At 33.5% G+C, this 11,047-nt stretch overlaps 2 protein-coding genes across 3 annotated transcripts in view; both read right to left on the reverse strand.

The window, feature by feature from the left end:
• LOC104706701 (putative F-box/kelch-repeat protein At5g24040) lies at positions 987 to 2,516 on the reverse strand. The gene is made up of 3 exons (XM_010422910.1): positions 2,139 to 2,516; positions 1,580 to 2,054; positions 987 to 1,481 (listed from the first exon to the last, which is right to left on the reverse strand). The coding sequence occupies exons 1-3, from the start codon at positions 2,390 to 2,392 to the stop codon at positions 1,089 to 1,091; spliced, it is 1,122 nt and encodes a 373-aa protein (XP_010421212.1). The 5' UTR covers positions 2,393 to 2,516; the 3' UTR covers positions 987 to 1,088.
• LOC104706703 (uncharacterized protein At3g49140-like) overlaps positions 7,703 to 11,047 on the reverse strand; it is a 4,579-nt gene continuing 1,234 nt past the window's right edge. The window contains exons 3-10 of one of the 2 annotated variants that reach the window (XM_010422913.2): positions 10,192 to 10,411; positions 9,823 to 9,925; positions 9,669 to 9,739; positions 9,179 to 9,340; positions 8,622 to 9,062; positions 8,307 to 8,459; positions 8,128 to 8,217; positions 7,703 to 7,974 (exon numbers count right to left, since the gene is read on the reverse strand). In XM_010422913.2, coding sequence (XP_010421215.1) covers positions 7,879 to 7,974; positions 8,128 to 8,217; positions 8,307 to 8,459; positions 8,622 to 9,062; positions 9,179 to 9,340; positions 9,669 to 9,739; positions 9,823 to 9,925; positions 10,192 to 10,411 — 1,336 coding nt within the window. In that variant the 3' untranslated portion in view covers positions 7,703 to 7,878. Of the gene's footprint in view, positions 7,975 to 8,121; positions 8,218 to 8,306; positions 8,460 to 8,621; positions 9,063 to 9,178; positions 9,341 to 9,668; positions 9,740 to 9,822; positions 9,926 to 10,191; positions 10,412 to 11,047 lie in introns of both variants that reach the window. The other variant, XM_010422912.2, reaches the window with a different exon arrangement.

Consider the following 11,047-nt stretch of genomic DNA (forward strand, 5'->3'; position numbering starts at 1 on the left):
CAATTATGGTAACTTTTGAATCAAAACTGTTTAAGGAGGATTTAATTACCAAAACCGGTGAGGCACGTGAGAAAGAGACTTGATTAGATAAACACGACTTCTCAAGATATGGCAGTCATCTCCGCAGCCGCCGACATCTGGGGGAAGAGGACATCTAAGTGATGGAATAGGTCGAAATGTGGGAAGACTAGAGGAACGCCACCATGAACATACCGACCGGAAATGGATCAGATCGAAGGGGTTGTCAACTCTTACAGAGATTATGTGGATGATTTCCGGTGGCAACTCCGACCAGTTTCCCATTTCGACTTATAATATATTGACTTGGAAATAGCAATTCAGTTAGATCTGAGCACATGAAGATGTATCTTTATACTCTAATTTTCTTAATTGTTTTCTTGTGTTGATGAGGATCTGTTGACTTTCTTGCTTGCCGTGCAGTCCAAGCTGTATCTAGGGTAAACTTATTAGCAAGTTGGACTTATTCTTCTTGTTCCCATGGGACTTATTAACAAAACAATTTTACATCAAATTTAAATTATAAACTTTTCCTTTTTTACCCAAAAAAATCTCATTTATTTTGTGAAGTGAACTTAGTGCAGTGACCAATGCTAAGTGCTTAATTCACAAGGCATCATCACACTAAGGATCAAAAAATCTCATTTATTTTATGAAACAAATAACTCTCCAGCTTTGCGTTCACTTGATTAAATTAATTGTTAGTCTAACCTAACATTTTGTGATAGCGTGTTAATTTGAATAAGGTAATGCCAAACTTTTCTAAAAACTCATAAAGTTTATGTATTAATCCTCGAAGGAGTAGAATACGTTGTGGGTAGTTCAGTATCATCATAATAATTATATCATCATAGTTTACGTAATTGTTTTTCAACTTTCACCATTTTGACTAATTTTGTTTTTGTTATCTACTACATCATTAGACTCAACCAACGGTCGAAGACCAGATAATATGAATACAATGGGAAATTTTTACGAATAATAGATCGAAGTGCAATTACAAGGTAACCCTTTGTTTGCAGCGCAACCAAATTTTTTTAGTTACATAGAATAAACTGATCAACATAAGATCATTCGTTGGAGATTACCCAACCAGGAGGAGATGGAAACAGCTCAATATACTCTGGGATATCTCTTAAAGATCTTACGCCTTGCTCATTGAATTCAAACACAAGAATGCTTTCATATTCATACGAGTTAGATCCAGCCCACAAGTCCATGAAGATTATAGAGTTAGCTCTAAATCCCGGAATCTCAGTAGCCAAGCATGAGAAGGTACAATAGTGCTCTAAGAACAAGATGCGACCATCCATATCTTCCACTTGATCCCAATCGTCTCCCTCCTCGTTTAACTCTGATATTTCGAACCATATCTTTTTCTCACGGATGTTTGGTATGTGAAAATCATATTTGCTCTTTGTACACATCTCTACGAGTATGAGTTTGTCCCCTGACATTACAAGCTGTTTGGAGACATATAACAAATGACAATAAAACTATATATGTAAGGTATTAAATCGTGACTATAGAGCGTGCGAATTAAAAGAGTTAGTCTCCTTACCCAACGTTTCCTTGTCTTATCACAAGGTCTGGACCGCTGAAATGTATTCACTTCTAGAGTTGGCTCTACCACTATTGTTCTTCCAGTGCGATCTATAGCGTAAAAATTACCTTTAAACGGAACTATCCCTTCAAAAAATGATTCGGGTGTTATCTCAAGCTCGGTCCAACGCTTATCGACTGACCTATACATGGCGAGACCATTGAATGAGAGTTTCCCTAGAATCATAAATCCGTTGTTCTCTCTGCTTAACCCCATAACGCCAATACGTTCTTCACATTTTGAAACGCATTCGAATAGTTCAAACCATTCGCTGTAACACGCCACATGTTCTTGCGCTAGCTCAACGATTTGACAATCAAGCAAATCAAGTGAAAGACTTGGATACAAGCATCTATACGCAGAGGAGTTTCTTCTTAAGAACAAACTATGTAAAATAAGTTCTCCATTCTCTTTTTCTTGTAGCTTAAACAACCTGGCATGATCAAATTCTCTCATCTACTATATCTATCATCAAGATTCAAGAATAAATTCAAAAAGACTATTTATATTTTCTTACCAATATCGTGGACAGTCAAGATAAGGAGACTTAAGAAGGTAAACACGGCTGCTCAAGATATGACAATCATCACCACAACCGCCAGAATCAAGGGGAAGAGGACATCTAAGTGATGTCATGTGTCTGAATTTGAGGAGACTAGAGGATCGCCAAAAGGAACAAACTGATCGAAAGTGGATCAGGTCAAAGGGATTGTCGATTTTCACGGAGATCAAGTGGAGAATCTCCTTTGGCAACTCCGACCATTTTCCCATTTTATTCTTTCTTCTATGAATGATTATAGACGTGGTCTGCTGAGAATAATGTTGGAGCTAAAAGCCTAAAACTAAAACGTGTTGACTTTATCTGTTGTTCATGATATAATACGATGCGTTGACTTTCTTTCTTGGGGGCACTTCTATAATACGATGTATCTCCCAGATGGTTCATGATATTTGATTCTTTTGATGTCTCTTTAGTTACCGAAATCTGTTTGCTCTTGCAGATTTTTCACGACAGCGTCACAGGATAAACATAGAAATATTGTGTTCCTGTTATATTAAAAATAAACCTAGGCACGTACTTGCATTCCAAAAGCTTATGTCCCTGTCTTATTACAAAAACTTGCATTAATTTGAGGGATTTCTATATTAAGTTAAATTGAATGCAGAGATTAATATTTTCAGTAATTTAAAATACAATATCTATTCATTTTGTTGCTAAATCTCAACATTCATGAAAAACGCAGGTAAATTGAGTTTCAAGACTAAATGGTTGTGGAGTTAATAATTGATTTTTTCGTTGTACTAAATTTTTTAGTTTTAATAAATATTCCTTTTTTGTTTCTTGATCAACTATTTTATCTATAATATCTATTAAAAATTGATTATCATTATCTTTTGTAATTACGTTTATTGTTTTACAATTACATATTCCATCTGAGATATTTTCAGAATTTTGAGAGGATGTGTCACTTTCATCTTCTATTAGATCTAGAGAAGGGTTGCTACTAAATTCTTCTGAATTTTCAGTTTCTGAAAGAAGTAATTTTTCTAATTTTTCTTTAATGTCTTGTTGATCGTGAAATATTTCACACGTTCTTGACTAAACCCATGATAAATTGAGTTTTAAAACAATAATTTTTGTTACAGATTTTTGCTTTGGGTAATTTGTAGTTGACCTTTAAACTAGTCCCGTTTGCACCACTAAGTTTTTCATATGTTTTTTCATAGAATTTTGTAGAAACTATTCCTTCTCTAATACAATTATAGTTCGCTCCTGTATCTAGAAGTGCTATTGTTTCTAGTTTAAAACCATACCCTATATGTAATGTGATTTTTGTATACCATTTTTTATAGTTCATTTTGTTTATTATCTGAATATATTCTTCTTCTTCTTTTGTTTGTTTATGGTTTTCAGGGTTGCTTGTGGAGGGTTTGTCCATTGTTGTGGGTGGAGATTCGTTGACTTTTGGTTCTATAAGAGCTAATCTAGCGTCTACTTACAATTGGTGAAACTGATGCTAGTGAACTATTTGTTGTAATTCTTTTATTTGTGTTTTTAAATTTTTAACTTCTCCTTGTAATTCACGAGTAGTTACTTGTTTAAATAGTGTTGGAGAGGGATATTTTTCTATTATTTTGTTAAGACTAAATGGTTGTGGAGTTAATAATTTATTTTCTCGTTGTACTAAATCTTTTAGTTTTAATAAATATTCCTTTTTTGTTTCTTATCATCTATTTTATCTATAATATCTATTAAAAATTGTTTGTCAATATCTTTTGTAATTACATTTATTGTTTTACAATTGCATATTCCATCTGAGATATTTTCAGAATTTTGAGAGGATGTGTCACTTTCATCTTCTATTAGGTCTAGAGAAGGGTCGCTACTAAGTTCTTCTGAATTTTCAGTTTCTGAAAGAAGTAATTTTTCTAATTTTTCTTTAATGTCTGTTGATCGTGAAATATTTCATTAATTTTTCTTTTCATTTTACAATCTGTAGATTTATGTCCTGGCCTTTTACAATTCCAGCATATAATTTTTTCTTTTCTAGATGGTTCTCTAGGGTTTTTGTTTTTTGTATAGTACGAGTTAGAAAATTTATTTATAAATCTTTTCTTTTTATTATAAGGTTGTGGATAAAATGGTTTATTTTGTTTACGTAGTTTTCGTCTTTCCCTAGAAGGTGGAGTGAGACGATTATAACCATATTGTTCACAAAATGAGCCCATAGTTTCTCAAAATTTGAATTTGTTACTTTGTTGTTTATCTTTGTGTTCTTGACATATTTGTAGTCCTTCCTTTTTAACAAAGGCAAACAATTGACCATAGGTTATTGTATTCCATGGTATTGGTTGTCCTCCGAAATAATCTTTTAGTTTATTAATTAATCGTTCTGCAAAAAATGATGGTAATCCTGCGATGAACCTTTCTTTCTAGAAGGGTTGGTTGTAGTCGTGTCTTTGAAATATGTTGGTTATAAATATATCTTTATACAATTTAAAGTCTCCTAGTGTTGGACATCTAAGATTTGTTAAAATAAGCTTTTTACTAGTTAGTTCTTCAGAAGGGTTTCCTACGAAGTGCATGGTCATGGTGTGGAATAATACTTCTACAGCGTTTTGAACTTGGTCTTCTTCATAAAAACCATCTTCTCCTTCTACTCTTCTAGTTTCAGTATGGTTTATAATATTATTTTGAGTTTCTATGCCTAAAGCATTGTCCCACCAAAATTTTAAGGCTCCATTGAAGCCTGAGATTAGCATGACACATGCTTGTTGGTCGGACATTCCTTTAGCTTTTTAGGATAGTGTTGCCATCCCCGTTTCTTGAAATAAATTCATCATTTTGTATTCGGATCTACCATCTATATTCCATTCATAGATACCTTCTCCGTTGTAAAAGTTTGTTGAGGGAAATTTATGATGTTCTTCAAATAGTAAATCGGGTGGTGAGTGTCTTGGATAATATGGTTTTTTTGATGGTTGGAAGTTTCTTTTTATTCTATTTATTTCTATGTCGGTTTCAGATTCAATGTCTTCATCAATATTATTTATTCCCTTAGCTTTGTCTAGTCTATCTAGTCTACTGGAGATTGATTTTAAAATTTCATTTTCTGGAAATTTAATAGGTTTTGATAATGGTTTAAAGAGGGTGGTGAAATTGCATTAAAGGGTGGTGGTAATGGTTGATAGTTTGTTGTTATGTTTTTCTCATCTTTTTCTAGTTTGTTATCAAGGTTATCTATTTGTCGTGAAATAGTATGTAATATTTGACTTTGGTAATTATTTTGTTCATACAATCTTAATGTCAGCCATATATATTGAATCTTTATCATCTCGGTTTGGCCCATTTCTAAAAGGTGTAGCTATTACTTGTCTTTGGGGAGTGTGAATTTTGATGTCTTTCAAAGGTGGGTGGACTGATTTGTGTGTTTCTCCGTTAGTCATTTCCCATGTGTGGTATATAGTGGAACTAGTGTTTATAGATTCTAAAGCGTATGTCTAAAACCATGTGAAGAATGGAATATTTACTTCTATATTTTCCATATAGTCATACCATATTTCTCTAAAAGTGGTAAGTTTTTCTTTGTTAAAAGCTTGAAAGTACCATTTTCTCTTATCTCTATTTTTATCTGATAAAAATTATCCTCTTAGATAATCTTTGTCTATTGTAAATGTTTTTATGATAACATTTATTGATTTAAAATCTGAAGCTATTGGGGAAGTAAGAAAATTAGACGATCTCACTTCTGATTGTTGAACTGGTTCAGCTATTGGTGCTTGAAAAATTATAGGTTTTTTCCCTTGGTTTTTTGTTAAAATTTGTTTTACACTTTCCTCTGATTCAATGCTAGCTTGGCCAGTTCTGTACTCAGAGAGAGATAAACGTGGGTAGAATGAACTGAATTTTAATGATGGTGGATCTCTAAAAGAACCAAAGTTTAATAATACTTTTCCATCATATTGTTCTGTTATACTTGTAATAGTTCTTTGTTCAACGTTTCTTGGTGGTTGAGTAATATTAATTTTCCATTGATCAGGAATTGTAATTTCTGTCCATTTTAATTGTTTAGGTGTGTATGTAGAGGTTGGTGTGTCTTTACTATGTGCAGCCAATATTGTTGTTTCGCCTTTATCATCTTGCAATAAACATCGTGGGTTAAACTCAGATGTAGATTGCTTAAAGTAAATACGATACAACAACAAATAGCCATGTCTTTCTTGCTGAAATTTAATTTCAGGCAAGTGTACGTTTAAAACTAAAATATTAAATATTGTAGGATCATGTAAGCTCACTTGAAAATTTGGTGCACAATTAAAATATATAGCTCTGTTGCATAAGTTTAATTGTACTGCTCCTAATAAGGAGTCTTCAAATTTTAAAAGTGTTTTATCTCTTAATAACATGAGTATTGGGGAATCAATCCTTGTTCTAGATAAAAATTTAATTGCTATTTGTATTAGACCAAAATGAATATAAGTAAAGTTTTTTCTTTTATAGTTTTCTAAAGCCATAGAAGAAAGTAGTTTAATTTCTTCAAATTCATTTTGTATTGATAAAGTTTGTTCATGTTCTTTGATTGAATACACAGTTCTAAAATCAAAAGTTCCTATTTGATATATATTTTGTGGATTAACATGCGGTAGTTGATCTTTTGATATTTCTTGATTAAAGGTTGTAATTTTTGACATAATTTCTCTTGAATTAATTGTTTTTTGAGATGTAGAGGATGATGCATGCTTAGACTTAAACAACTTCCTAACCTTAGATGCCATGTTTAAATTATTCTTAGTGTAATGCTAAAAATGCAAACTAACCGATCTCATCGATGACGAATGACGCATGGGCTTACCAACGGATTCACTGCCTTCTGGTCTTATAGTCTGGAACACCTATGCTATCTACGCTCTTGACAAGGTTCTGGTAGGTTGGTTTTTAACACTAGGCTTAAGGATAGATTAAACAAGTATCTTTTGGCTTGGATGGTGTAAGAAAAACATATATCATACTATAGTCAAAAATCTTTTGGCTCTGATACCATACGTTTTTGACTAAATCCAGGATAAAATATAGAGTATATAGTATAATTTTGTATAACTATAGAAGAAACAAATTTAAAGATAAAATGATTAACGCAAAATAAAGACAAAAAGGATGATTAAAATTTACTTTATTTAAACTTGATTTAAATACAAAAGTAAAAGTACAAATTTTAAAAATAAACTTATGAAAACTAGAGAGTAGAATGTATAGGGAATTCATTTTGTTACTTTATTGTTTTAAAACTCACACAATAGAAAAGCTGAACAGCAACAGATTTTAATATCCCTCTTATATATAAATCCTAGATATGATGATGCGTCAAAAAAAGGTTATCCATGAAACGCAGCGTTTTGAGTCTGCATACTTTTTTTTCTTTCGTTTTGCTTCCAAATTGCTCAAAAGTTATGTGAATAAAGATTTTGAATTTAATCAATTGTGGCTTTTTAACTTGTTCTTCTCCGGTAAAATCCTTTGTGATAGATAGTCCACCTTTTCCGTTTACTTAGTATTTTTTTTTTGTAAATCTGAAAATGCAGTTTAGTTACAAAATGTGAACGGCATAGTATAAATACTGAGTGGATGTACATAACATAACACAACGATACAGCATCAAGAATAAGCCGTTAACATGAGTTCTTAGTTCATGTCTGACTAGTGAGGGGACACTTCCCATTCATACACAGAAACTTGCAGTTGAATATGTTTCTTGTAGCTACATCATCGTTTGTTTTGGTTTCTGCGGTTTGGAAGGTGTCGATGCGAATAATAAATCTCTCAACTGTCCCTCAGCGTTGTGTACTGATGTTGCCTGCAATAGAGAGAGTTCTCACTTCTCAGGCCACATTAATCTAACTGCAATTGTTATGTCAGTGAAACAGGTTTGTTGTGATAATCGTATGTAACATTGATCACTAAACAGAGTCTAAGAAGATACAAAAGGAAAAATTCGACCTACCCTTACCGCGAATGCAAACCGTAATGTCTCAATTTGCATTCCTGAGCAAATCCTGAGGTCGAAACCAAGTGAATCTATCCCAATGAGCTTCACTTCCTGCGTTGTGTTATCATCGGATTTATTCATGATCGTGCAATTTAGTCGTGCAAGCTACACAACTTCATTTAAAGTTCTTGTTTTCTTACCTCTGCTTGAAGCCCTTTATGCCTCCAACACAGAGATCTGAGAGCTTCAGTTAGTTTATCGCCATTTTCTTCTAACTGAGTCACGATACCATCTGATGCACGAGCAATAGCATCAGGTTGTGCTTTCCTGACGTCTTCCACTTTCACTTCAGTCTGTACAAAAGCAAAAATACACAACCAAGCAAAAGCTTTGAGCATAGATAATAATTGCCACTTCAAAATGGGAACATGGACTGACTTTGGTGTTTACTTTTGTTTGATCTCATAATAACCAAAATAACACAAGGGGAAAGAGGGAGAAGCTTTAGTGTAAACCTGATGCCCCTGTGCCGTAATGAGCTGGATTCTTATTATCTCCAGCTTGTAGTACGATATGGCATTTCTCGAATTTTCAACCTGCAATATCTCAGATTCATCCCCACTTGGCCTACCAAGGCCTTCAAATTTCTCTTCTAAGTTTTCTACATCCTTGTTTTTGTCAGTACATGTAGCCTTGCAATCAGAGATATGTTTTTGGATATCCGAGTGATCTTCCACAACAACACGACTCAATAGTCCCTGGATAGCAAGGCCAGCTGACGGCTGCTCCATCCAGTTTACAGGATCATTTGAAGCAACCTCGGCCATCCTCCGGGCAAAATACATAGGATGACAATACCGCATTGTTTCCAAGTTTGCCCAATCTCCAAGTGATTCATCAGAATCCGAAACATAATCATCGTCTTCATCTCCATCTTCTAGAACAGCAACCCATTCCTGAAGTAAAAGATCACACTATGACTACTGAAGTATGCTACGCATCCCACATGTTTTTTTTCCATATGAAGTTCCTCAATAATTGAGCACGAATGAGTGAAATGAAATTTTCAAACCTCATCATCTTTGTCTTCTCTTTCATCATCATCCCCCTTGTTTTCATCCTCTACTTCACTTTCACCATCTTCGATTTCTTCAATCCCAAAACCAATACCAGATGGACTGCTCAGCTCCATATCCTTGATCATCTCCATCGTATCAAAACCTACTATTACTTGCTGCATCGCATATGTAAACTTTTAATAGACAGAAAACAATAGCGCAAGTTGTAAAGACTACACCGTTTCAGCACAGTCATTTAAAATACAGTAAAACACTAAAAACATATTGACATGCATAAAAGTAATATAAAGCAGTGGCACAAACTTAGATGACTGCTATTAAAGTATGCTTAGCAGTCATAAGAAAGCAGCTTTAGCTACCATTCCAAAATTATGAAAACAAATATGTTCTCTGTCAAAGCTAGGCTTAAAATCTTGAATGAATCGTCTATAAAGAATGTGATATAACGGGATATGCATAATATGCCTGGAAGAGACAACATACCACATAATTGTTATCAGAAGCAACAACAGTTTGCATTATGTCCTCATTTTCTTTTACTTGAAAGTATATATCTGCAGAGAATAAGCGTAATCCAATTCAATGGTTGACAGTTATAAAGCCAATATGAAGTAAGAACAAGACTATTTTTTCTTACTTCCATGCTGATCTGTTACATAAGGTATATCCGGCCAGAGAATATTCTCATGAACTCCAATACCAAGTAAACCTGAAAGCATCAGGGTTCCTTTTTTGTTCACCTAAACAAGACACACTACGGGAAATGTCAGATCCGTAAAACCAGGTTTAAAAAATAAAACAAGCATAGTCACACTGGTAATGGTGGTTGCATTCTAAATTTCTGATAGATGAATACTGAAGAAACCACAATAAGGTAGCAACCAGAACTCTTCACACAAACATAAAACTGTAACTTAGGTTAAGACATCAGTCCTAGGATTGTTTTACCTGAAAAGTGAAAACTAATCATATGAAATGTTGGGTGAAAGATGCCATATAATAATACCTCAATGATGGTTCTAGCAGTTACAGGAGGGGAAAGCCTAGAATCTTCAGGATTCTCTGGCACATATGCTCTGATATCTTCTGAAGGATGATAACTTGACTTCCCAGTTGGCTTCTTAGGATCTGAAGTTGAACCCACATACTCTGCTATAGCTTGAGTCCTATTCTTCCGCAAATATTTTCTTGTAAAATAGTCACTGTTACACTTGAGAAATCCACTCCTGGTAATGTGCATTAAGAATTTGGTAAATTATAAGAAAAGATTCAAATATAAAAGAAAAAATAAAAATGCAATGTCTCTCTCACAAAATATTTGGCATCTAATAAGATAACCCTGATAGTTGAAACTCATGGCACATATGTTCTGATACACTCATGGCACATATGCTCAGATATCTTTTTAGCCTTTTACTGCAGATTAAGATAACCTAATGCATCAAGTAAAACCGAAACACATTTAGTTATATTCCCTAGCTCAAGCAACAAATGAAAAGTATGATCTCAACTAATAGTTTCTAATACACTAACAAACTAAAAAGAAAAAGAAAAGGAAAACAACTTCGGATCAAATACACAGCTTTTATATAGTTCACGAGCTCCCATATGAGAACAATAAATAATGTATGCAAGATTGAGAACAATAAATGGTGAATACAAGATTGTTCAGCTTTTACTGTATCTCAAGGTTCATGAAAACCATTTGACTAGAAACATATAACCAAAACTGAACTATCATGCAGGAGTTACACAGATAAAGCTTTCCAAAAACAAGAAAGAAACTAGAATCTAACATCTTTTTTAGGTTATATCAAACTCACACATAAGCAACAAAACTTAATCCAACGTATTTACTTTGA

Source organism: Camelina sativa, chromosome 8 (genome assembly GCF_000633955.1).
Source record: "Camelina sativa cultivar DH55 chromosome 8, Cs, whole genome shotgun sequence".
Taxonomy (NCBI): domain Eukaryota; kingdom Viridiplantae; phylum Streptophyta; class Magnoliopsida; order Brassicales; family Brassicaceae; genus Camelina; species Camelina sativa.

What these genes read in the sequence shown, in the direction of transcription:
- LOC104706701 (XM_010422910.1), bottom strand. Translation starts at nt 2,392, where the DNA reads ATGGGAAAATGGTCGGAGTTGCCAAAGGAGATTCTCCACTTGATCTCC. An exon ending in CTTGACTGTCCACGATATTG is followed by an intron (nt 2,055 to 2,138) that starts GTAAGAAAATAT and finishes TGATCATGCCAG; the next exon opens with GTTGTTTAAGCTACAAGAAA. An exon ending in ATAAGACAAGGAAACGTTGG is followed by an intron (nt 1,482 to 1,579) that starts GTAAGGAGACTA and finishes GTCTCCAAACAG; the next exon opens with CTTGTAATGTCAGGGGACAA.